At 40.7% G+C, this 26,959-nt stretch overlaps 2 protein-coding genes across 2 annotated transcripts in view; one reads left to right on the top strand and one right to left on the bottom strand.

Moving 5' to 3' along the window:
- The window catches only part of DNAH7 (dynein axonemal heavy chain 7), a gene marked incomplete at its 5' end in the record, with an annotated part of 161,860 nt that extends 135,182 nt beyond the window's left edge, over window positions 1–26,678 (top strand). Inside the window, 13 exons of the mRNA XM_083349744.1 lie at window positions 90–284; window positions 2,742–2,834; window positions 8,927–9,103; window positions 10,409–10,570; window positions 12,424–12,624; window positions 16,018–16,179; window positions 16,763–16,948; window positions 19,817–19,954; window positions 21,556–21,786; window positions 23,067–23,219; window positions 24,635–24,812; window positions 25,479–25,582; window positions 26,297–26,678. Of these exons, the coding sequence (XP_083205870.1) occupies window positions 90–284; window positions 2,742–2,834; window positions 8,927–9,103; window positions 10,409–10,570; window positions 12,424–12,624; window positions 16,018–16,179; window positions 16,763–16,948; window positions 19,817–19,954; window positions 21,556–21,786; window positions 23,067–23,219; window positions 24,635–24,812; window positions 25,479–25,582; window positions 26,297–26,503 (2,187 nt within the window). The 3' untranslated portion in view covers window positions 26,504–26,678. The remainder of the gene's footprint in view (window positions 1–89; window positions 285–2,741; window positions 2,835–8,926; window positions 9,104–10,408; window positions 10,571–12,423; window positions 12,625–16,017; window positions 16,180–16,762; window positions 16,949–19,816; window positions 19,955–21,555; window positions 21,787–23,066; window positions 23,220–24,634; window positions 24,813–25,478; window positions 25,583–26,296) is intronic.
- On the bottom strand, window positions 3,555–6,664 carry LOC310642714 (baculoviral IAP repeat-containing protein 5.1-like). The gene is made up of 4 exons (XM_083366601.1): window positions 6,531–6,664; window positions 4,943–5,046; window positions 4,384–4,504; window positions 3,555–3,908 (listed from the first exon to the last, which is right to left on the bottom strand). The coding sequence occupies exons 1-4, from the start codon at window positions 6,606–6,608 to the stop codon at window positions 3,771–3,773; spliced, it is 441 nt and encodes a 146-aa protein (XP_083222727.1). The 5' UTR covers window positions 6,609–6,664; the 3' UTR covers window positions 3,555–3,770.
- Window positions 26,679–26,959: the final 281 nt, after the last annotated feature.

The following is a 26,959-nucleotide window of genomic DNA, read 5'->3' as shown; positions in this document are numbered from 1 at the left end:
TCTCTGAATTTGGTTTTGGCTGCATAAAACAACTGCATCTTTGAATGTCCAAAGTTTTAAGTCATTTATTTCATTTGAAATTATTGCAGATTAATGAGGACGAGTGGAAGTTTCTGTTAACAGGAGGGATAGGCCTGGACAATCCCTATTCTAATCCCTGCCCCTGGCTTCCCCAAAAGTCCTGGGATGAAATCTGCCGCCTGGATGATTTGCCAACCTTCAGAAGTATTCGAAAGGAATTTATACACTTGAAGGAAGGATGGAAAAACGTATACGATAGTTTGGTAGGTCTGTAATTACCTGGCATACACATTCCTCCTTATAAGCGTTCATCTCTGCTTTAGCATCAAAACATCCCACATATATCTTCATTTTTGCATTCTGTGTTTATAAACTGCGTAAAGTACAATCATCACTTTTCTAATTATCTTAATAATTTTGTCAATTGAAAAATATCAACTTTTAGATTACTACTGTAAGAAAATTCAGAACAGTTCATGTGCTGCTGTTTTGTTTTTTTTTATTGTAGATCCCGCGTTGCCATGGTCTGTTTTGTTTTTTGTTTTTACTTTTGATATGGTTTTATTCATTTATTTTATAATTTCCCATTTTAGAATTACCCTTAATGAAAAGCAGGCTATATATCGATGCAGGCTTTCAAGGCCGGCATCAGTCTAAGGGATATGTGCTTCAGGGCTAATAATCAGGACCGATTATTTGATATACTGATATTTTGCAGCAGCTGCAGCTGGTATGTTCAGGGATAAAGTGATCAGCACTGAGACATACTTCAGCTCACATGCAACTGAATAGGATCTGACAGAGCTTTTGTGTTTGTAACACAATTAATTGCTAATTGGACCATCTTGTCAGATTTCTGGAAAGCCAGTTTCTGATTGGTTCTATATCCAGGCGAATTTTTAATTGCAAAGTGGCTAATATTTTATTGCTCTCTTCATGAAACATTCACCTCCCTCAGATTGCTGTTGATTCTACATGGCTTTGGTTAATTAAGGGCTGCTTTATTTTACTTGGCGTAAAACTGGAAATCAGACTGTGTTAGCCTTCAGACTTTCTTCCTTTCTGTTGAAGTTATTGGGATGCTTATAAATCTCAGTGGCTTCTCTGGGCAGTCATGCATGATTATTATTAGTTTTGGATATTAATAAGCAGTGCTTGATAGACCAGTATGATGAAGTATTGCTTTGTCCAAATTGTTCACAACTCAGTTTTTTTGCTGGGTAGGCAGCCGTAGACACTGCAAGTTCTGGAGCTATCTGAGGGCAATACATTTGCTGTGTTTCTAAGGAGTAGAGGATATGCTTGAATGATTCCAAATCCACCGCTTTTCATGGAACAAAATAAGGAAAAGCCATTTCTTGAGGTCTTAGCAAAATTGCTAGGTGCAGAGCAATAGACATGACTACACACAAAGTGTGTCTTGCTCCTATGTTAGCTAGATCCTTGAAGGTGTATAGTAATCCTGTTGAGATTAGGACCGCAGTATGTGGAGAGGTGGCAGTCTGCTCCTCCTCCAGTTCCTTTATTATTCTCCATGTGTGTGTTAGGTTTAAAATAGAATCTGTTGGTTCTAGTGAAGCATCACCTACTTTAGCTCTCAATCTAAAATGGGTTCAGGGGATGCTAAAATATTTAGGTTGGTATGTTGTTAAGGAGACCACAGAGACAAACTGGGGAATGACTTACAGTTTCATGACCAAGCATACTTCCTCTGAGGCAGGAGACTTCATGTTTTGACCCCGGCATGTAAAATAAATTAGAATTAAAAAGCAGATAAATGTGAATGACTCCTTCATTAATGTTAGTTGGAGATGGTTGGAAAACCTTCCATTCTGAACGAAGCAAGTGGAGGAAGCTTCTGCAAAACGTTTTTGAGAAGCCACCCTAGAAGACTGGAAGTAGAGCTATCATCATGCTGTTGGCAATAGTTCCAATGCCATTGAGACATAGGATAGTGGTTTGATTACCGCTGGTAAACCACATTTTTTGAATAGGCAAATTGTTTGCTAATGGTTCAGAATAAATTATTAGACTTTTTTTTCCACTGGGAGTTAATGACTGGGAAATAGCTGGAGATTTCCATGAAGGGTTTTGAATAAATTTCTTGAGACAGCTAGCCATATTAATCTTCTGTAGTGAAACAATATTTTTTTTGGCACCTCAGGCACCAGATAAATATCACCTGAGTTTTCATGAATTATAGCTCATTTTTAAAAAAGTAAAGGTTTGGCTTAAATTGGAAAGGTACATGCAGTCAAATATACAAATACATGGATATTTGTATGTGTGAGGCTGAGGGTAGGACTGTAAAAATGATTCATGTAGATACATATGGCTAGTTCTCAACTTATGACCCTTTGACAATTTTAATCCTGACACAACAGTCACAGCATCCTCCTGGTCACATGACTGAAGTTCGGGGTGCTTAGTGATCAGCATGTATTTATGTCAGTTGAAGTGTCCAGGAGTCATACGATTGCTACTGGCAACTTTAATAAGTGTGGCAAAAAAAGGTCCCAAAATTGGGCACTTAATGACCACACAACTTAGTAACAGACATCCCCGTCCCAACTGCATTCATAAGCCAAGAACTATCTGCATCCTGATGTGAACTATATGACACGATACTGAATCTTTTGATAATTTTCAGGTTAGTTGTTTAGTGTTATAACCCGCTCCCCTTTGCAATTGTTTGGCTCAAGAATTATCTCTGTTTTTAGAATCCTCACCATGAGGAATTTCCTGAGGAGTGGCAAAATAAACTAGAAGGGTTCCAGAGGATGCTAATCATTCGTTGTCTGAGACCTGACAAAGTAAGTATGGTTAGCTGGTTTAACAAATGTATATTAGAGTGAATGCTATCCAATTGTTCACCCTTAAAAAGGGTAGCTATGTCTCTGTCTTCCTATTACACCAGAGGATGGAAAAAGGGACAAGAACTTTCCAGACATAGAAACACTTGTCTCCTTTAAATTACTGTGACGTTTATTTGTCTTGATGATTCTAGGTAAATAATCTGTGCTTGTTTTTAATATATACAAACTACATAGACATTTCCAATGGAGTGTTTTACAGTTTCTTAACTGCCTCTCTCCTTTCCTAATTCACACAGGTTCCTTGTTGACTATTTTATGTAAAAGTACTGCTGTCTTCAGTTTTATAGGAGTCACGTAACAGGTTAAAAAAAGAGAGAGAAGCACATATATTAATAAAAACATTGTTGCTTTTTAGATTTGTCCACGGAGGAAAATTATTGTGACACACAAGCTCTTAAATAGGAAATTTTATCACACCTTGTTGATGTGTGATGCCAAAGCAACATACTGGACTGTTGGCATTACACTGACGACTGTATTGTGTATATTATTTGTCTAAGATATATTATTGCAGACATTTGGATATCAGTTTAAAAGAAATCCCTCTCAAGTCTGTGCAAAACCCTTTATTCAAAATTATAACTTTACATTATCCAAACAGATTATCTCAGTTTAGTGGATTACTTCCATAAGTCAGAATTATTTCCTTCCGTCTTCTTTCTGGTTTTATGCAGAACAAGCCTTACACACAAGAAAAGCAACAGGAACATAAATAGCTATCAGAAGATTCCATTTGTGTCATATTAGCCAGTATTACAGGCCAGGCCTTGTTCACATTTCATTAGTTATGTACTTTTACCTCTGACCATGCTTGTCATCACAAAAGACTGTCAGCTGCAATCCATGCTCTTCTATTTGTTGGCTGGCACACAATTATCTTTTGTTGCAAACGACACAAGCCTCCTCTTCTGACACGAACTGGTAGTTATTCATGAAATGATCCACAAGACGTTTCCTTGTTAGAGCTACTTCTTTTTCAAAGGCGTTTATTATACTTCCGCCGGTTTTACACTTGAAAACAAGTGGAGAATTCAGTTAGCCACAATTTTTAGATGATAGACAGCATGGACATGTCTACAAGGGATACTGCAGAATATATTAATAGCTTTCCCCTTTTTAAGAAAGCATCCACACCTTTGACAGTAATTGTTTCCAACCTCAGTTGCTCATTTGGGATCCACGTTCATAGCCCAGCGTGATTTTAGGCTACTGTGAGTGAAAAAACTAAAACTTTGTCAATGCTTGTCAAAGAGGAAAAAAAATAGGGAGAAAAATGGTAGCTGTCAAGTCGTATGTACGTCAACAGCTTCTTGCAGCAACAAAGCAAAATTTTTAGAAACAGAAGCCACCACCTTGTTTCACATTGACCCATGAAAAAGACACATTTGCTAGGGAGTGGGTAGGGTCAGAAGTTGCCTTAAGTTCAACATTAAGTTCAGATTGCTCAGGTCACCTCAGCTCTCCTGATGTCAGTTCTGTTACTTACGAGAAAATTTCTGACCCTTTCCATCTCTAGTTCATAGTATTCCTCTATTGTCAGATCGTCAAAATTCTTCGAAAGGGACAAGAACCCACATGAGTCTTGACTACGCTTGGAGTGCTCCAACCTGCCACAGAAAAAGGCCATTGGCAAGAAGTAGAAATGAGCCAGGAAAAGTAGAAGAAACATTCTGGAACACAGCTTAGTAGTACAGTTAGAAATGTAAACATTTTCCATGTAAGCAGTTGCCCATCATACACATCTTCCAGTGTGATTCGGTCATAGAGTAAGGTTACGCAACAAGTTACTAAGTTACTATCAGCACATATACCTTTGGAAAGTAGCAAGTTATCTAGGATGGTTGAGTTGTTGTTTCCTCACTTGGGAGCTGAAACAGGATGAAATTCCACTAAAGATGGTGGAGAGATACCTATCAGAAATTGGGGAAAGTAATTCTGCTCCAGCCAAGGAATGGTTTTCTAACCTCCTCTACCAGCACTCGGATAACAACATTCTTAGTCTGAGCTGCCTCAAGGCAGAAGATCAGCAATCAGACCATACCTACCAGGGATCGTGATTGGACTCCCAGCCCTCTAATTCGATCAAGCAGAAGAAGCACTTGGCCACCTCGGGTTCCTCTGCATGGCGGATGAAGCCAGCCTTGGCCATCTACATAAGGAGAAGATAAGGACACCTTGAAGACCGAGGGAGAACTTTTGTGCTTCCTGGCATAATGTTTGCTATCAGCTGGATCTTTACCAATGGCTGTGTTCACATAAAGCAAGGTTAAGCTATTATTTCTCAAATAATGAATCGGTAACAGGAGCTGGCCTAACATAATACTCTAAGCTAGCTGCAGGTGGTTGGATTCTGGCTCACATCTGAAAGTTCTGCATAGTCAAGTTTACGCAGCAACCACACAGATACACTGAGGTGTGTAAACAATTTTACTTGTGGAATAATACAATAGCACAGTCCAAGATAAAACAGTCCAGGTCATACACAAGTAAAGAGATGATAGCAAATAACAATAGTCCAAGGATTATCCAATACAGGGTCTTCTTACCAGTCCATAATTCAAAACACAGTTCTTCAGGTTTAGCAAACAGTAGCAAACCCACAAACCACAATAATCAGCAAGCAACAGCAAAATGTAACAGAGAGAATAACAGAGAGAAAGAAGCTATGTCTCTAGCTCCCTCTTATGGCTGTTGGAAAAACAGCGTTGGCCAATCATCACACATTTAAAGTGATACAATACAGTTTCTATTACAACAATACAGTCATAGGTTATATATATTGCCAACCCAACCAGTTAGGCCATGGTCATCTACCTAACATAGTTCAGAACATGTTACCATTTTCTCTCACTTATACTGAAAAATGTACTGCATCTGGAATTAGTCTAAATTTCTGCAGTCTATACAATTGCTTAGGCTGCCTGATGTCCCACTCTCTTTTTTCCCCCTCTCAACTATCAAACACGCCCCGTTTGCAGCAGATCCCAGAGCCAAGCAATCCAAAAAAGGAAACTTTGTTGAGCTTACAACAAAGGTTGCATCTCCTTTGTCCTGCATATTCCATTTTCTACAGAGCCATCTCAGACAGCTTAATTTTACTAAAGCAAAGATGACTCAGAGCCAAGAAAGAAGGGCAGATTTTAAAGAGAGATGTGAAAGTGAACTATCCCTTAACTGGATTTGCTAGTTTTCCCTCGGAGAGAATTCCTAAGATGGTTGTAGCAACAGTTGTCCCACCTTAAAGATACACCTATGAGAACTTCCCCCTATGATTTCTAGGAAAAAAAAGGGAGCCAGCCTGCGCTTCTTTTAAAAACTAGAGAGGCTTGTAAAACAACTGAGAAATAAAACCTGCAGATTTGGGACAGAGGGAGTAGACTTTTTCCCTCTTCTGAAATGTTAAAAAAACAAACAAGGAATGATTTAGCAGCAGGCTTTTCCTTCTGGAGGTTTATTAGAAAGTAATTTATAGCTTGGCTCCCAGGAAGAGGGGAAAAAAACCCTCAATTTTAAAGAGCAATTGAAAGTATTATTCAAGGTAGAACTATATTTATACAGAGAAAGACTTGCTGAACTCTACTTTTAAAACATGGAGACTTTCTAAAAATTTCCCAGAACTTCTCTTAGACTTACATTGTCAGGAGAACATTTGCAATTGTTCTTAAAAGGCCAGGCAGTAAAGGTCTGCAGGCGATTTTGATATTCATACATTTCCCTGAATTCAAGTAGGTTCTTGAAAGTGGAAATGATTTCTCTCAGGAAAGCCTCCATTTAGGCTACGGATGTTGCCGATCACCTGTTCTCACTGCACTTTCTTTGAAAGTCACGTGCATTTGTGGCTTCTGGCTTCACATTTAAAGGCATTTCCTTAGCTGTCTCAATTGATGTCACCTGTTAATCAACCTTTAAAAGTTGGGCGGAAAAGATGAATAAACTATAAATAAACATGGGTAGTTTATCTAAATCACCTTTTCCTCTTAAAGGTGAAGCTCAAAAGTCTTTACAGTTAAAACACTAATTCAAAAAATACGTCTACATTAAAATATTTTAGAAAATGCTAAATAAAATAAACATTACAGCAATGCCAAAAAGTAAAAACAATAAAATACTTTTTTTTTTTAAAAAATGACCTTTATAGAGATTGGTTACTATAACTTGACATCTTATTCCTTGGGATGCTCCTTTCCCTTTAATTCTGCAGATAACTACCTGAAGCAGGTGTTGCTTTTCTTGCTCTTGTCATCTAAAGCTGCATTTGCCTAAATTCTTGAGAGTTATCAATCCAGGCTGCTCACCACCCTAATAACACAGAACAATGGTTTGCTATGTCCCTGCTTGAGCTGGCATTGGGACCCAACTTCTCTGATGTAAGATGTGGCCCAAAGTGAGAGAGGTAGATTATTTTTTGGAGCTGGTGGGTGCATATGAATTTTCAAAACATTTTTTTTAAAGTATTTTATTTCCCCCAAAGTATATGCTGCCTACTCTTCTGATCCTAAGTTGTGAACAATCAAACAAAATGACTGCAGGGGTAGCTATGACAACTTATTAAACGACCCATTTTTCAGAAGGCAAACTGATTAGATCATTTACCCCTTCCTTCCACTCAGGTTGCTTTCTGCCTTCCACTCCCCCAATATATCTTCCCCCCCCCCACTCTCTCTCTCTCTCTCTTCTTTTTTTTTGAGGCATAGTAAGGCTGCAGACATCTGTACAGACACTAGGTGGCAGCGACAGTCCATCTCTTTTCTGCCATCCAGTGGCTGTATATTTTTGCAGCTGATTTATGGCAGTCTTAAGGTAAACCAGATCGTCACAATTTTTATTTTCTGCAGTGAAGCTGGAGGCATTCTTATAAATAAAGGTGGCAATGTCTCATGCTGTTTGTCATTGTATGCCAATATTATATGTTCTTTCTCTCTCTCTTCATGTGTGTATATGTAGAATAGTGGACATCAAGAGAAGAATCTGTTGGCCCAATATGCTACATATTGCTTATCCCTGCCCCTAAAGATTTGGATTTGAGCAAATATTATGAACACAGAATTGCTATACCTCCTCAAGGGATGATAGATATCACAGTCTACTATCATTTAGAACAGTGTTTCTTAAAGTGTGACCTAGCCTATGTTGAAAAATAATACATTTTTAAAATCTCATCAAGCAATAGCAGTGAATGGATTAGTTTTAATTTTTAATATGGTAAATATGAATAAATACAACTCATACAACTAAAAGCCCTTTGGGGGGTCCTCCATAATTTTTTAAAAATGGGAAGGCCTCATGAGAGAAAAAAAGTTTAAGGTATACTCATTTAGAGCGTGCCAGCTTGGAGAAAGATGGATTGGGACATAGCATCAAATATGAACGTAACACTCATAGTTAATGCTCTAGAAGTTTACCTAACAAGAGAATTTTTCCTTTCTACTTTTTCCTTTCTTCCTTGCACCAAAATTATTCCTTTTCATTTTTCAAAGAGAGTTAGAAGTAAAAGGACAACATTCGAAACTCTGTGATTAGTGCATGTTTTTATTAAACAGCACAAGTCAATCATCTCTCTCTCTCTCTCTCTCTCTCTCTCTCTCTCTCTCTCTCTCTCTCTCTCTCTCTCTCTCTCGTAAAGGTAAAGGTTCCCCCGCACATGCGTGCTAGTCATTTCCGACTCTAGGGGCCGGTGCTCATCTCCGTTTCAAAGCCAAAGAGCCAGCGCTTGTCTGAGGACGTCTCCGTGGTCATGTGGCCGGCATGACTAGATGCCAAAGGCGCACGGAACGCTGTTACCTTCCCACCGTAGTGGTCTCTATTTTTCTACTTGCATTTTTACGTGCTTTCGAACTGCTAGGTTGGCAGAAGCTGGGACGAGTAACAGGCGCTCACTCTGTTACGCGGCACTCGGGATTCGACCCGCCAAACTGCCGACCTTCTGATCGACAAGCTCAGCGTCCTAACCCACTGAGCCACCGTGTCCCTTATATATATGGTTTTTAAGGAAAACCATCTCATAGTTTTTTGCCTTCTTGACTTTCTAGGTTATTCCCATGGTGCAAGAATTTATCATTAACAACTTGGGCCGTCTGTTTATTGAGCCTCCTCCTTTTGACTTAAACAAAGCATTTGGTGATAGCCACTGCTGTGCTCCACTAATTTTTGTGCTGTCTCCGGGTGCAGATCCCATGGCGGCTCTTCTTAAATTTGCTGACGACCAGGTATGTGGGTGACTATTTCATTCTCTGTGGATATGAGGCCTAAAACATGGAGTGCTTACTGGCTCGATGGGGTGATATATGAGCAAAAGGCTTCAGGGTTGCTGGGAACATCAAATGAAATAATTTTACAGGCTTGATCTGATTTACATAGATGAAGCCCAATGGGTTCATCTCAGAAAGTAATGGTTTTGACAGAATGACACATCTGTTGTTGCCATGTTTACATACACGTGTGCAATATCACAACACACACATACAAAAGGGACAGAGCTTGTGCCACAGTGCTCATAACATTACTTTGCTTTCTACCATATGTGAGGTTTATATGCTGGTATCCAGGGGATTGTAGGAGGACAACACTCTTCCTGTAGTTGTTTTTATCCTTTTATGGAATGCAGCGTGAATAACACATACTAGTAGTTGAATGAATACAGGCTGCACTATTTATGAATACTCATTTTTCTGAGTCCCTGGTTGAATCTGTATCCATTAAAGTAACTTATAGTGTCCTTTAACTGCAAGCCTTGGTACATATTAATTTCAGTAGAAGGAATGGGTTTCAGTCCCAAGGATTAGTTGATCCGGTAGATTAAGAGCCAAACTCTTCCCACTTACCCTGTTACTTCTCTATCCTGGCAATCAGCTACTGTACCCTTAGCTGCAAGAAGAGATGAAGAAGAGGAAAAGCTGGTGGTTTTTAGCCATTAGCTTTCCCAGGCACGGGAAGTTCTGACATGGCCTTAACCATGCACACTCCGGGAGAATGCCAGCAATTTTTAGCCCTTTAAACTCGCCTTGCTTTGTCTGCTCAAGGTAAAGGAAGCAAATTCTGGCAAATGGTGAAAGTTGATGATCAAGCTATCTGTTAAAACCATAGTAATGCAGTGGTGACAGATGGGCGGCTTTCCTTGCTGGCTGGTGATGTTGACAGGGTAGATTGAAGGGTTTCATCAATCCCTTTACTTAATATCTCCTGAGGTATGAAATCAGGACGCTACCACTCAGCACTTATCAAGGGTTGTAGGAATCGGTAAGAAGAACCTACGTGAAATAAGCCTTGATGAATCTTGTTAGTAACCTCTCTCATCTCAATAAAACAAAGGCAAGGAAGGAGCCTGCTAGAGGATCGTTGTCAATTGCATTTGTTTCATACATGGAGCTTAACAACTTAATGTGACTTCAGCAAGACTTTCTTTAGGATTCTAAATGTTGAATGCGACCTTACCCTCGCTGTGCTACTGCAACATTTGATGTTTTTTTTTCCCTTCTCTTTTTTCCCCATGGATTTTTTTTTTATATGTACAGGGCTTTGGTGCATCAAAACTCACTTCTCTGTCCCTGGGCCAAGGCCAAGGCCCCATTGCTATGCGCATGATTGAGAAGGCAGTAAAAGAAGGCAGCTGGGTAGTTCTGCAGAACTGCCATCTTGCCACCTCATGGATGCCCACACTGGAGAAAGTCTGTGAGGCAAGTACAAGTAGAAGCTTAAACTATTGTGACAACTGTTTCTTTTTTGGGGGAACCCAAGGTTCTAGGCATTGATGTCATGTACAGTAGAAAAAAGAGGAGTCGTAAGTCATAGGCTAATTTTGTGGGTGAGACGGGCAGAACAAAGGTAAAGGAACCAGAGCTGGGTATAGATGACGGTACTCAGATTGGCTCATAAGGAAGGTAGCCGAAGGAGGGTAACAGCTGTGCCAAGTCACGAGTGACATTGTGAACAAAGAGAACATTTGAGGAATCAGTGGATCTGGAAAGCGATGATGGGAAAAAATTACAATCGGACTGAAGGCAATAAGATAAAATGCATAAAACCAGGAGTAGGAATGTGTGGCTGAGGTAGGAGGCAGGCCTACTAAATCTGGGCTGAACATGATTACTAAATGATAGCGAAATGATTTAAAAAAAACCCCCGCTAATTATTTGTTGAATCCTACTAGAGATTTGGATTTCTCAGCTTACCTGTTAATGTAATTGCATCAGGTTGGCTTGAGCCTGTAAGTATACCTTTGGGTCATCAATAAATAAAAGAGGTTTCGCCAATAGGTTGCTTGGCAAATTCAAGAATGGGCAACTTGGAAAGGCTGGAGAACAATCCTTTTGTCAATCAGCCTTCCCCCCCCCCCCCGCATGGCTTGTTCCCCTTCTGGTTTGCCCACTTGGGCTTCTGCAAGGGGAAATGTTAATGATCAGATGCTCCTGTATTTAGGAGGGGAAGGCTGAAGGAAGTTATACTAGCCAGCTTGCTCTTCTGACTGAAATCAGCTAGTTCTGTACAGTGTCTCAGCAAAGGAAGTGGTAACGCTATTGCCAACCCATCAAGTTAGCTAATATTTCTTCTATTTAAGCCTCATCATTGCCATTTCCATTTCCATAACTATTGAATTTTTGAGGGTGTATTATTACATGAGCAGGGTGAAATGGTTGGAGCAATCAGCAACCCCCCCCCAAGACATAAATAGTAATTTTTACTTGTTTGAGAGTTTCAGAATTAACTTAATCCTTGAATACTTATCTTGAATAAACTCTTCATAAAATGTATTATTGAGAAAGTACCATACCTTGGGGCTCCAAATGTGAGTAGTAGCTTTCATTGAATTCAACTTTCAGCATGTGTGCTTAGGTTTGGCCTGCAGGGTGCATTTATTTCTAATATTGAATTAGACTGTATCATCTGATTTTTTTTAAACTTGATATATTGGCTTTTAAATCAAATTTCAATAGTTTTGTGAAGATGGATTTTGGGGGGGTGGGTTAAATTAGATAGGCCTAAATTGGCACTGGCTGTCCCAGAAGTTCAATTATAGAGGCACACAGAAATCTCTCTTAGATTACAATGGTGAGAATTAGTTTTTAAATTGGAGTATATAGCCATTGTATCAGACATTGATTGATGGATGCTACTAAAAGATAAAATAGATCTCGCACATTTGCCCACATAACATATGGCATAATAGCTGTGCTTGAAAGTAAAGAACAAATATGGAGGAGCAGTACTTCCAATAAAGGGAAGCAGTTATCTGGCGTTTTCTGCATTTATTGAACTACAACTATCCTTGTAGTAAATGCCAAACAACATGGCCTAGAATTATAGGAATAAATTAAAAAATCTGGCCAGCATCAAGTTAACAACCTCAACAATACAAGATTTCTGACTAAAGATGAATACACATCACAAGTTTCCTGTTCCCATTTATAAAAACAGTCATTGGACGTAAATATATTTGAATGTGTGTTGGCCTTCAGAAGAAACACTTGATTTATAACATCAGCCTTATGATCTCTTGTCCTTACTGAGATTTTTTCTTTTCCTCCATTAGGAACTGAATCCAGATACAACACATCCAGATTTCCGTATGTGGCTCACAAGCTACCCATCTCCCAACTTCCCTGTTTCTGTGCTCCAGAATGGAGTGAAGATGACCAACGAGGCTCCTAAAGGCCTACGGGCAAACGTGATCAGGTCATATCTGATGGACCCCATCTCAGATGTGGAGTTTTTTAACAGCTGCAAAAAGCCTGTTAGTATTCCATGATTAGTCTTATTTTTTTCCTTCTTGTAAAACCAGCTCAAGCAGACTCTTACGGCTGGGAGATTGTGTTTTTGCTGATTTTAAGACCTACCAAATGAAATAGCCCTTCCACGCACAGAAACGTGCCTTTATGGCTGCCTCCTGGGATGCAGTCAATAGCAGGCTTTATTAAAATTGTATTTTTATTTTACCGCCAAGCTTTATTCCTCTTCCATCCAGCGTCGGTGGTATGCCATTAATAATACTGTGTGCCCATTGTTAAAGAAGTCAGGAGGAAGCAGTTTCCCGACGCAAATCTGCAAAGCAAGGGAGAAATTTTTGCAGCCGAAGATGAGCTGAGTATTGCCCTGCTGAGAATCCAACCTTCTTTAATCGAAAGCATTAAAATGCTAGTTTCATAGAACTGGGAGGACGAAAACGGCTGTATGAGTTGATGGATGGCACTCATCACTACCTTCTTTAGGGTAACAGCTTCGAGTGAGGAGCCACCTGCTGTTTTCGTAATTAGGTTTCAGAGAGCGAAGGCGCTTGACCCAAGATAATTTCCATGATCGGTGTCGTAATTAAGAAGAGGAGATTGTTGTGCTTAAACCGAGATGATTATGTTGATCTGCCTGCCTGGCAATTAAAAAAACAAACTCTGAAACTTTTAAAAAAGTTTTTAAAAATGCAAACATACTGAAAGAAACAAAAGAAGCAAGAGCGAGCATTTAGGACGCCGGTTTTAAATACATCACTCATAAGCATTTAGTTGCTAAAAAAGCAGCTCACTTCATAATTGAGTAAATTTCTGGGCTGCTTTTGCTTACCCAAGGCTCAGTTTTCTTGAAAGAAGGTCACAGGAGACTTTCCGACCTTTTCATAGAAAGTTTATAAATGGGAAAAGAAAAACCACAGTTTTCAAACTCCAGTAGAGTTCTATCTCCCATCTGATTCCCAAAACCCCTTACAAAAGGGAGCAGCTTGATTTTTCTTTTATTTTCTTCATGTTCAGCGTAGATCGTTCCCACTGCAAACTAGCTGGTCCCCCTTTATTCCTCCCATACACTTTGACCCATAGTTCCGAGCAGTGCTTTTTTTGTAAAAGAAAAAGGTGCCGGAACTCACACACGTCATACAACCCGCCTTGCCTACCCTACAAGGTTCCATCCCAAAAAAGGTGCCGGAACTCCGTTCTGAGCGTTCTATGAAAAAAAAAAGCCCTGGTTCCGAGGTTCTTCATGCACCCTTCAGTAGCTTTGGGTGACCATCGCGCCAGCTTTCTAACATAGCAGCAGGAGTTCAGTACTTGGGCAGATCAGTATCATTTAATTAAGTTAACACTGTGTTTTAAATTCAGCTTAGTTTTCGAGTTGGCCCCATCTGCAGTTGCCTGATTGGGAGGAAAGCATCTGGAGAGGATGCAAGGCACATGTGCGAGCGCGCGCGCACACACACACACATAGACACAAAAGTTGGGCATGAGATCAGCTCTGCTTGCAAGAAATACCACTCTTAACAGGGAATTTGGAGCTAGTGGACACATTGGCTTTTGAGAACATGTCATGTAGAGCCACGTAGAACAGCTGTCACGGAGACGTTCCTGTGTGCTAATCGGTAACATGATGGTTATGGCGTTCACAAACCATCCGTTGATAAGTCCCCATTACCTTTCCTAGCCCCGCATTTATCAGAGTACATTTATCTTTCCTGTGGACAAATGGGAGACTTCCAACAAAGCCCTAAGCAGACCTCTGCCCCAATGGCATTCAGGAAATTAAATATTTGGAAGAACCATCCAGTTCGAGCTCCTGCTTTGGGAGGGAATCCAGGATAAAGCTTCCCTGCTGTATGGCTTTCTAGCTTCTGCTTGAACCGAGCCGACAACCACGCTTCTAGATCATTAGCTCCATTGTCCAACTTTTATTCCAGTTAGGAAGTTTGTTCTGCACTTTGGCTAAATTCTGCCAATCTCAATCCCCCCTTTTTTTTAAAAAAAATCACTCTTACACGCTGGGATGCTAGATTTAATTAATTTAATTTAATTTAATTTATTGAGATTTTTATACCGCCCTTCTCCCAAAGGGACTCAGGGCGGTTCACAGGGCTTTAGGAATAAAGATAGAGAACAGGCCTTAACTTTTGTGTGGCAATCCTGCAGGTATTTTTTAAAAAAATGCTATAATATTTACATTCCGTACTTTTTTTCTAACAGGTAATCCAATTCCCATATGGTGTGTTTGGTCACACCACAACCTTTCTATTTGTCTGATCCTCCCGATTGTCCTTCTGTTTTGCTTTCTGTGAAGCTTTTCTAAAATATAGAGCCCACATGCTGTATACTTTTGAAATGGTTATCTATTGGACACAATATTGTACAGGCCAGAAGGAGGTGGTGCTGATTCATGTAGAATAGAGCGGAATATACAGTTGCAAGAAAAAGTATGTGAACCCTTTGGGATTACGTGGATTACGTTATTACGTGAATGTTTCCATCTTATGTTCAATTAAAACATGACAACAGCTAATGTTTGCGTAGTATTATTTTAAGCAGACTGTGTTTTTCTATTGTTGTGACTTACATGACGTTTAGAGCGCATTTTATGGCCAATTCATGCAAAACTCCGCGTAATCCCAAAGGGTTCACATACTTTTTCTTGCAACTGTACTTCCTCTGCTTTAGGAATAAAGATAATGCTAGAAGGCGGATGCTTGCATTGAATTGTTTGGATTAAAAGAAGCTTGCTTAAAATAAAGGTGAGGTGGGGCAGGATGCCAGACATGCCACGAAGGGATAAACAACGGCACAATGAACCAAAGGGCATCACTTGCTATTCCTCCCTTTCCCACTGCCCATATAAGACAACCATGGACAACTTCTGGGGTCACGCATAGCCTTTGGATCGGGTGATGTTGCAAATGGACAAAATCAGACATTTTTTTTCTGGTTTGGTTTCTCCTAAGTTTGCAGCTGAAGAATCGAATGTTTTAATTATTTAGATTTCTTAAACTTAATATTTTTAAGGGAACACTTAGCTTACATTGGGGCTTGTTCCATGCTCCCCGTGGTCAGCAGTTGTGTTTAGAGGGTGTTCCAGGGCTGCCGGGGGCACCTGTAAATTAGAAATACGGGTCTGTTTAGCTTGAGCTTCAAAGATTGCCTTGGAGCACATGATGTAGCTCTCCAGTTGAAGTTAAGCAATTCCAAATTGCCTCCGTGCTAGAGAATGGATCTAGAAAGAAGGTTGATGTTAACTGCCGGGAACTCCTTGTGGGGGGGGGGGAAGCAGGTAGCATAATACGAAAGAAAGTAATCACTGAATTAACCACAGTAGCACAACTGAGAATCAGTAGGCAGAAGAACGGCCTGGATAAGCCTTTCCTTTTTCTCCTTTTCCAAAGGCTGAATTCAAGAAGCTCCTGTACGGCCTCTGTTTCTTTCATGCCCTGGTCCAAGAGAGACGGAAATTTGGGCCGTTGGGTTGGAATATTCCCTACGAGTTCAATGAAACTGACCTGCGGATCAGCGTGCAGCAGCTGAATATGTTCATCAATCAGTATGAGGTACTGAACAATTCCAAAATAACGTCAGCTTTGTTCTCTCCATTGCTGAACGAGCCGTCTGCAGTTAACTGCTTGTTTATCTGCAGTTAACTGCTTGTTTATATGTTCGTTCAAAAATAACTAAATAAATAAACTTTCTTCGCTAGGGAAATGGGGGATTTCTCTCTGATGCTGTTGGAGGCGGTTATGGTTTATTTTCAGGATCTTGGGGAGCCATAAGGCAAGGATGTTTAATTTAGGGGGTTGGAAATGGATGCTAAAGACCAACCTAATTTTGTTAAAAGTATATATTTTCAGCAGAGTCCACTGTCTTTTCTGAGTATTACTACATCCTGTTTCCAAAACACCCCTCCACTCAGCTAATGCTGCTCCCTCTCCTTTTAGATTCCTTTTAAATTTCTGTTTTTTTCTATATCTACTTTTTATTTTATATTTCTTAGCCTTTCATAATAATAATTTTCAGATCCTGATGTGTTTCCTGTGCTTTTTAATCGACATAGCCCTGCTCTTCTTATGCTTGTCTTTGACTATAATAAAGATTTGATTTGGAAACATTGTGACTTTTTTGTTTCTTTGTTTTCAGGACTTGCCATTTGATGCTCTCCGCTACATGACGGGCGAATGTAATTATGGAGGCAGAGTTACCGATGACTGGGATCGGCGCACATTGCGCACCATTCTAAACAAATTCTATAATCCGATTATTGTGATGGATCCCAACTACAAATTTGATACCAGTGGCAATTATTATGCTCCTCCTGAAGGAGACGTAAGCACCTGAATATAATAATAATAATATAATAATAATAATAATAATAATAATAATAATAATAATAATAATAATAATAATAATAATGTTAAACTGCTCTGGGACTTCAGAATTCAAACAGACAAGCACCTGCAACATAACACCCCGGAGTTAACAATTGTTGATAAGAAAGACAAAAAAGTCTGGATAATGGATGTGGCAGTGCCTGGAGACAGCAGAATAGATGAGAAAGAAGTGGAGAAGATAACAATATACAAAGACCTACAAATAGAAATAGAAAGACTGTGGCAAAGGCAAGCAAGGTAGTACCAATAATAATAGATGCCTTGAGTGCAATCCCAAAACAACTGGGGCACCACTTGAACACCATTGGCATTGACAAATTCGCCATCAGTCAATTGCAAAAGGCGGCCTTACTAGAAACTGCTTCCATCCTGTGACGATATCTGTAATACCATCAAACATCCACATCTGCCTATCCCAGGTCCTTAGTAAGGACTCGATAGGGAGACAAAAATGCCAAATCCAGTCTGAACAGCTGGCTGACTTGTGCGATGATCAATAATAATAAAGTTGGAAGGGACCTTGGAGGTCATCTAGTCCACCCCCCTGCTCAGGCAGAAAACCCTATACCATTTCAGACAAACGGCTGTCCAGTCTCTTCTTAAAAACTTCCAGTGTTAGAGCAGTGTTGGACCATAATGATACAACAGGAAGTTTTTTTCTCACCAAACATAATGATAGGAAGTTTTTATGACCAAATCCCATTGAATGGAAGGAGAATGGCTGATGCTAAAAGATCAGCGTCTACAAATGGCTTAACAAATATCAGAGGAACTCTTTATTTCTTTTTTTCTGGCACACTTAATGAATAAGATGTATCAACACAGATGGCCTTTCCTGCACAGCAAAATAATGTTTGGGGGGCGGGGGGGGGGCGGTTGGTCATTTTCTGGGGTCAAATGAGATGGCTCAGGTGTAGCCATCAACCTGTACTTTAAAAACCTCTTTGTGCTATCGCTGCGTTCTTCAGCGTGTCCAAGATTCAATGTTCCCGTTGGGCTTCATAAGTAGATATCAGGTGATATTGAGCAGCTGGGGAATGCTATATGTCACTTCACAGAGAAGATCTAATTCCCATCCATCAGAGAATGCCAAATCCCCTCTTGCTAGGAAAAAAACAACAACAACCCAGAAGGAAAGCAGTGGTGGCTCAGACAGAGGCAGCTGTAAAAAAGAGCTGTAAAAGAGTCTCTCTTCCTGTGCCTGCTCAGACCTCTCTAGTAGTAAAAGCAAAATTGCCTTCAACGGAGGGAATATATAGCCATCAGAACTCCCAACCTGTGAGAGGCTTCTCCACAAATTGACCTAATCCCCTTTTAAAGCCATCCAGGTTGACCGATATCTCTATGTTAAAGTGACAATAAATTCTAGTGTCTCCCATTATTCAGCTTCAGGAAGGCATAACATTGGAGGAGGAATGATTTTTGGGTGTGTCACACTTCTTCTTCACTGCTCCACTTACCTTTTGTGACCTAGCTCCTGACTGTAATCCCAAAGGGCATGTAATGGTCTAGAGCAGGAGTGTCAAACTCAATTTCAATGAGGGCCGCATCAGCATTGCGGTTGCCCTCAGGGGGCCGGGTGGGTATGGTCAGGGTGGGCGTGGCCTACTGGGTGGGCGCAGCTGGAGTGCGTATGGTCTACTGGGTGGGCGTGGCCAGCTCTACATCATTGGAATCAAGGGTGCCTATGGGGGCCTGGGCAGGAGTGGGACAGATCTGGGGGTCTCTGGCAGAAGGAGGGTCTCTGGGCCAGGGCCAAGGCAGCGGGGACCGTTCCCTCAGTTTCCAGGATAGCTTTGGGGGCCACATGAAACCACTTCGCAGGCCGGATCTGACCCCCGGGCCTTGTGTTTAACATGTCTGGTCTAGAGCATGGGTCCCCAACTCCCGATCTGTGGATCAGCACTAGGCTGTGGCATGCCAGAAACCGGGCCGTGCAAACAAGCCTGATTTGCAGGATGCAGGCAGTACATGAAACCATGCCCCCTCCAGTCCACGGAAAAACTCTCTTCATGGAACTGGTCCCTGGTGCCCAAAAGGTTGGGGACCTCTGGTCTAGGGTGCATCCAGATGCCCACTTAAGAGCCACATTTGCCTAAGATAAAAGCTTCACTTACCTTCAATAGGGGGAGGGAGGCATGGTGGCTCATGGTTAAGACACTGGGCTTATTGGCTGGAAAGCTGGTAGCCCAGGTTCAAGACCCAAGTGCCACAGGATGGGGTGAGCTCCTGTCCTCGCTCCAGCTCCTGTCAATCTAGCAGTTCGAAAGCATGCAGAAGTGAGTAGATAAATAAGTACCACTTTGGTGGGAAGGTAACAGTGTGCTGTAACATCATGCTGGCCATATGACAGCGGAAATGTCTATGGAGTGGTTTGGCTCAATGGCCTTGAAGCGGAGATGAGCACCGTCCCTTGTAGTAGACAACGACTAGCCGAGTAAAATCCACAGGGACACCTTTACCTTTTTTTAACTTCAATATTATCTGGTTCTTCTGAGGGGGTCAAGTCTTCAGTGAATCTGTAATCTTTTTTCATAGCAAGACATTGATGGTCAATGAAATCAGACTGGGAATCTGTTCATTTGATTAGATTTTTTAAAAAATATTTTATGCCACCTTAGTGAGAGAGGGAGAGAGAGAGACTGGTCCAAGTCACCCAGTGGGCTTTCATGCTTTAAGATGGGACTAAAATTTACATCTGTTGATTTCTAGTTGTCACAACACACTGGCTTTAGGCAGACTTATAGCTCCCTGCAATTCAGGATCAATTTACTAATAGATCACTGTTCTTAATCATTTTCAGTATCAAAGTTACATTGAATACACGAAGACTCTTCCTCTGAATCCTGCCCCAGAGATCTTTGGGATGAACTCCAATGCCGATATCACCAAGGATCAAGCTGAAACACAGTTGCTGTTTGATAATATTCTTCTCACACAGGTGTGTTCATTTTCAGTTCAAAAACTAAGAACCTACCTACCACCACTACAACCAATGGTTTTATTCACTTTGGGGGATAGTATTTGAAGTGCAGAAAATCAGCTTTTTCTTCCCTGTGGTGGCCCTGTAACCTTTCTGAATTATCTGGCATATTAGACTATGAAATACTGCAATTAGGTTTTAGCTTCTAAATTGCATGCAGAAAGATAAATTGAGGAGAATTCAAAAGGAGTGCTGAATTGCCTGAGTGCTGTAAAAGTATCTTCAATAAATTCCAGTATGGGTATTCTTCTGGAAATTCCACTGGCAATAATGGGTGTGTACAAAGATGTCTGCAGTATTTTAGGAAGTAATCCTGGTCTACAAGCCTCTAATGCTTTGCTATTTTTAGTTCTATTTTTACTTCTATTTCTCAAACATAACATTATTACAAGGAGATCTACTGTACAATTTCATTCTCCCCAAGGATGAAAATATTTCCATTCCATAGGGAAACACAGGCAAATTGGGAACTAAGTAACAACAACAACAGGGAGGCACACATAAATCTTCAAGCCACGCAGTGTCCTTCCACACAGGATGCTTAATGGTCCAAGGTTTTGACATTGCGCAAGGGCTTGACTGTGAAGCAAGAGGAACAGGTCCACCCATCTAGAGTCTAGACTATACGTGAGAAAGGCCTGGGTCTCAATGCAATTAGAAATTTATGTGGTAAATGCAGATTTGAGTATTCTTAAAGCTCTCCAGATTGCTTACCTTTAGGTGCACCCTAAAAGCCACACCATCTTAAAATTGTTTGGTCCATACTTAGGATCATTCAGCTGGCTACTTCATAGTTGGTCAGATTGGAAGCAATGGGCTGGGAGCAGGTTAACACTTTATTCCTGCTGATTTCAATACTGCCCTAATATGAGAGCTGTTTCAAGTAGATTGCGCTTCTGAGGATGACCAAGCTTACTTTGCTGCCCTTGAGACACTACTTTATAACCACAGGTGGCACACAGAGCTATCTCTGTGGGCACATGCACCATCGCCCCAGTCCTAGGCCTTCAGCTGGGTTTTATAAAACCTTTTTCGCTTTAGGCCTCTGCCACCGCGTGCAAAAAAAAAAGGTTCAATGAATCAATCAACTTCTCGCGGGGAAAAAAAAGATCTCGCAAAGTTAGAATTGATTGATTGAACTTTTTAGTCCCACCCAGCTGCCGTTACCACCGCAGCCACGCCTACCCAATTGGCCATGCCCACCCAATTGGCCACACCCACCCAATGGGCCACGCCCACCAGGCACCCAACGATACCTAAGTGGGTTTTGGGTTGCAGTTTGGGCACTCGGTCTCTAAAAGGTTCGCCATCACCGATAATAGTAGTAGCCAGCTATATTTAATCTTCTGTGGTCCAAGATGCCTCAAAAAGCACAAATGGCTCCAAGCCCAGACTTTCTAATGTAAGAAACAACAATTTTTGCATGTGAATTAAATGACATCAACAGGCCACTTTCTGTCCAAGTTTAAGTCCCCAGTAAAAGTTCCTCCTGCTGAGCTGAAGTATCAGGTGGGCTTTGCAGAATTTCACCACTCTCTTTCTCTTGGTTTTGTAAACAGTCTCGTGCAACAGGTGCTGGCGCCAAGTCCTCTGATGAAATTGTTCGCGAGGTGGCAAGTGACATCCAAAGTAAACTTCCCTCTGACTTTAACATTGAAATAGCAATGAGGAGATACCCAACAACCTACACCCAGAGCATGAACACTGTGCTGGTCCAAGAGATGGGCCGATTTAACAAATTATTGCAAACTATACGAGATTCATGCATCAACATTCAGAAAGCAATCAAGGTAAGATGAGCTGACAAGAAAACGTATTTAGTTTGAATAGGCTGGAAAGAGTAGCTGCCAGTTCCCATTAGTTTCACTGGAGTCTTTGAGGATTTGCCCAATAGTCCTTTTAGTCTGAAGAGTTGAAATAATCCCTGAGCTCTGCCTTTCACCAATGCTTGGGAGGTACAGTTCTTCTAACATGCTCGGCATTATGCATCACTGCTGTTTCATAAATCTAGCAGTGGGGATGAAGCAGAGGATGAAAACCAGTGGAAACATATTTTGAAGACATCAACCTAAGCTAGTGGCCTGTTATGCAGCTGGAAAGATTGTCCAAAAAAATATGCTCAAATGTCATAGTGACCCAAACTGAGCAATGAACTAGGAAATTCTCTTTTCAACTCTTTCCTCTGCTAGAAACCTAACATGGTCTTTCCATTTTAACCCTTTCCCCCTAATGGAATAGAATAGAATAGAATAGAATAGAATAGAATAGAATAGAATAGAATAGAATAGAATAGAATAGAATAGAATAGAATAGAATAGAATTCTTTATTGGCCAAGTGTGATTGGACACAAGTACAGTACAGTACAGTACCTGTGTGTCCAAGCACACAGTCCAATACAGTACAGAATACACATCTTACGTGGCTGCCGTGAAGATTATTTGGGCACTGTATGGGAAGGACCAACTAATAAATTCATCTTTTCATGATCTCCGATAGAACATACCTAATGCAATTATTGACAGTAATAACATTTGATTAAATTTGTATGCTGCCTGATTCCAATATTGGGCAACATATTGTATAGCTCAAATAGTGCTAGTGAAATAAAATCTTTAAATTTCAAAGATAATGCACCCATCTTGTCATGTTTGCTCATTGTATATCTGCCCTTCCACAACTGAACTGTGTAGCAAAAATATGAAATGTTATCAATCCTAACAGTAAGCACAGGCATGTAAACCGACCAGGGGCTCACTGTATATGCTGCAATCACATATCAGCTCAATTCAAGAGCAGCAGTCCCCAATCTTTATGAGCTGTTGAGCTGCACACGTGTGTGCTGGCCAGCCACTCGCTTGGCCCGGTTCAGAAAGGGCCACAATCCAGGGATTGGGGACCCCTGCTCAAGAGTACAAGCTTGTATGGTAACATGACAGATTTTGAGTTACCACTGCACAGAGACTAAATTACTAAGCTCAGCTACTCCCTAGAGACAAAATTTGGTAAAGCTATGATATGGAGAGGGAAAAATCCACTTATATGTCTTTTTCTCCCCTGTATCTCAAACAGGGTCTAGTGGTGATGTCTGCAGATCTGGAAGAAGTAGTAAATAGTATTTTGAAAGGAAAAATTCCAGGCATGTGGATGAGTAAGTCTTATCCAAGCCTCAAACCTCTTGGTAGCTATGTAAATGATTTTCTTGCCAGATTGAAGGTCCTACAGGTGAGCTTTTCACTTAAATTTTTTTGATTCCGGGTGCACTTTAGATATATGTAACTACATTCATCATCCTAGCATGTTTAATAAGAAAAGCTGTACCATTTCTTTGTATGTGCATATAGCTTTAAATGCTACAAGTCACATTTATTTATTTATTTATTTATTAATATTTCTATACCGCCCTTCTCCCGAAGGACTCAGGGCAGTGTACAGGGCAAGAATAAAACACAAAGGTACAAAAATTAAAAAGTAATTAAATACATGCCCATAAAAAACAATAAATACATTAATAAAACCCCAATAAAATGATAGTAAAACCCCCACCAATCCCCAGGCCGGCTTGTTCGAACAGGTATGTTTTCAGATCGTGACGAAAGGAGCGAAGATCGGGCGCCGTCCGGAGCTCAACCGGTAACTGGTTCCATAGCTCCGGGGCGCCCACAGAGAAAGACCTCCCCCTGGGGGCCACCAATCTACATTCTCTGACCAGTGGCACTCTGAGGAGGCCCTCTCTGTGGGAACGCACAGGGCGGAGGGAAGTTGACGCCGGCAGCAGGTGTTCCCTAAGGTACTCCGGACCCCTGCCATGTAGGGCCTTAAACACCATGCTGCCTGAAGTAGGTATAATTAATATCCAAAGCATTATTTCAGATTCTGGGTGCATGTTGTTTACAATGATTTGAGTATTAGGGCACAGGTTATATAACTTAGTACAAAGGCTGCTTATTCAAGTTGTGCCACTGACAATAGCATACTGACTTTTCCCATTACTGAATGCCTGCACTTCAGAAGTCAGTTCAAAGTGAAGTACATAAATTTTTAAGTGCTGGAGATTCATCTTACCATTATGCCATGGTAACAATTTGGTGAGCAGCATATTGGCATAAGATTTAGGACTGAATTCATAGGGAAAGGAAACATGGTTTGCCATCCTTGACAAAAAGCAGCACAGGAAATGTAACTCTCTTAAACATGCTGAGGGTATTTAGCAAATTTTGAAGGGGGTTACAAGACAATTTTATCATCTTTTATCACCATCTTTAGCTGCTTAGGGTTTTCTTGTTGTGCTACCATTTAGACTTGAGGTAGGAAATGTGGCATTCTAATATTGTATGGTAATTACAGTCCCTGGTTACATTGATTGGGGTTAACCGAGTCCAAGATCTGGCACACCGTGGGATCCATTGTCATCCTAAAAGAGCTTTGCACAAACTTGAGGCAATCTGCCCCCAGAATTTGCAAAAATCTGATTTTCCTTTGCCATTCGTGGCACATTTAGTAAGGCTTGCCCATTTCTAAAGAGTGCAGTGGTGGGAAACCAGTGAGCAGGTTGCATTCCATTGATACATCCTGATACAACCTAGAGAATTCATTTGTTAATATTAAACCTGAATTTCCTCCTTGTCCTGTCATTGCAGACATGGTTTGAAAATGGAACTCCCCCAATGTTCTGGCTTTCTGGATTTTTCTTCACACAAGCCTTCTTAACTGGTGCCCAACAGAATTTTGCCCGGAAATACACCATCCCAATTGATCTGCTGGGATTTGATTATGAAGTTCTGGAAGACAAGGAATACAAACATGGCCCGGAAGATGGTGAATCTAGTCAGATTAACAGTCCTATAATTTGGAGAAATTTTATTTTAATGAGCCCCTTTGTACTCGTCTATTCATCCAAGACGCTCAGGGTGGAAAATTGAGGAAATTGAATTTAAGCTTTTCAAAATCATTAGGAAGTTAGGCTGAAGCTATTTGAACGTCCGTATGCTAAGCAGAGAGGTGCATCATAGCCCCCTCCTTACCCTTTGTCCACTTGATCCTCTGCATAACATTTTCTTTATATTCCGTTACTAGTTTAATTGAATTAAAAATTCACATCAGGAAAATTGGTCATAGTAAATTCCTTGAGATTATCACAAAGATTAAGAGGGTAGATTGTGGCCTAATTATTTGTTATGGCCACATTTTCAACACAGAAAACCCTGCTTGAGTAGGAAATAACACGTCATACTTTTCAATGGGCCTAGAAACTAATCCAGGGCAAAGCTGCAACCTATATCCTATCTGTTTATTTCTGTATGCAGAAATAGTCATTGTTTTAGACTTGTCTATGCAAGCTGTATAGAATCCATTTATAGGTATGGGCTTCCCTAATGGGAATTATCAAAAATTCATAATCCAATGTAAAGTTCACATACACAATAAAATTCCACACATCATTTTACGGCAACATGTCCTTTTTCTTTTTCTAATAAAAAACAGGAGTCTACATTCATGGATTATTCTTAGATGGAGCTCGTTGGAACAGGAAGACGAAGAAATTGGGGGAATCTTACCCCAAAATACTTTACGATAATATGCCAGTGGTTAGTATTTCCTGCTAAATACGATTTTACCCACTAGTGATCTGTAGAGCTTGTCAATGCTTGCGGCATTGACAGCTATTCTGTATCCATTGACCTGGGTTGAAGCAAGCATGGATGCGATAGTTCCTTGATGGGGATTTAAACATGCACATTAGTTTTGTGTATGAGTAACTCAAGTAACTTTTGGGACGCGGTGGCTCAGTGGGTTAGGACGCTGAGCTTGTCGATCAGGTCGGCAGTTTGGCGGGTCGAATCCCGAGTGCCACGTAACAGAGTGAGCGCCTGTTACTTGTCCCAGCTTCTGCCAACCTAGCAGTTCGAAAGCACGTAAAAATGCAAGTAGAAAAATAGGGACCACTCCGGTGGGAAGGTAACAGCGTTCCGTGCGCCTTTGGCGTCTAGTCATGCCGGCCACATGACCACGGAGACGTCCTCGGACAAGCGCTGCCTCTTCGGCTTTGAAACGGAGATGAGCACCGGCCCCTAGAGTCGGAAACGACTAGCACGCATGTGCGGGGGAACCTTTACCTTTAACTCAAGTAACGTATGTGACTACATATCCCACTTTCTGCTGTAATTGCATTTGATTGTGCCACTATGCTGATTGGCCTGATTTGGTTCAGAGATTCACAAAGATAATCCGCCCTCACCCAGATAAAGGGAAGAACATTGTAATCCGCTTGCATCTTAATTGTCTCCTTCTACTTGCTACAGATGTGGCTCAAGCCTTGCCGAAGGTCAGACATTCCCAACAGGCCCAGTTATTTGGCTCCGGTGTACAAGACAAGCGAAAGACGAGGAACTTTGTCCACTACGGGCCACTCTACCAATTTTGTGATTTCAATGATTTTGCCTTCCGACAGGCCAGAGGAACACTGGATTGGCCGAGGGGTGGCCCTTTTATGCCAGCTCAACTCCTAGCCTAAGGCAAGCCACCGAGGAAAGAGGGGCTAATGGGCCATCCTGCCACATTCAGTAGCTTTTTTATCCCTTTTTTTCTAAAGAAATTCAAATGTTTCAAAACTTTTAAATACACTTTATTTGCATCTTTTAAGTTGTAAAAAAATTAGAATAAGTTGAATGAAATAATAAAAAGTTCTTGAGGGTAAAAAGCAAGTCTGCATAATTGTTTATTCAATAATTTTATTTTCTTATGTTCCTTGTGAATAAGGAACAGACATTAACACAACACTGTTGACAATGGACAAAAACAGCATTTCATCATATATATATATATATATATATATATATATATATATATATATATATATATATATATATATATATGGATTTTATTGTAACAAATCAAAACACCACCCCACCCATTTCCAAAAGCTGTATCTCAAATATATTTCAGGACCATAATCACATTGTTTC

The sequence above is a fragment of the Vipera ursinii genome (assembly GCF_947247035.1).
Source record: "Vipera ursinii genome assembly, chromosome: 1".
Lineage (NCBI taxonomy): Eukaryota > Metazoa > Chordata > Lepidosauria > Squamata > Viperidae > Vipera > Vipera ursinii.
Note: the sequence above shows the minus strand (reverse complement) of the source record. Positions and strands in the feature narration are given on the sequence as shown.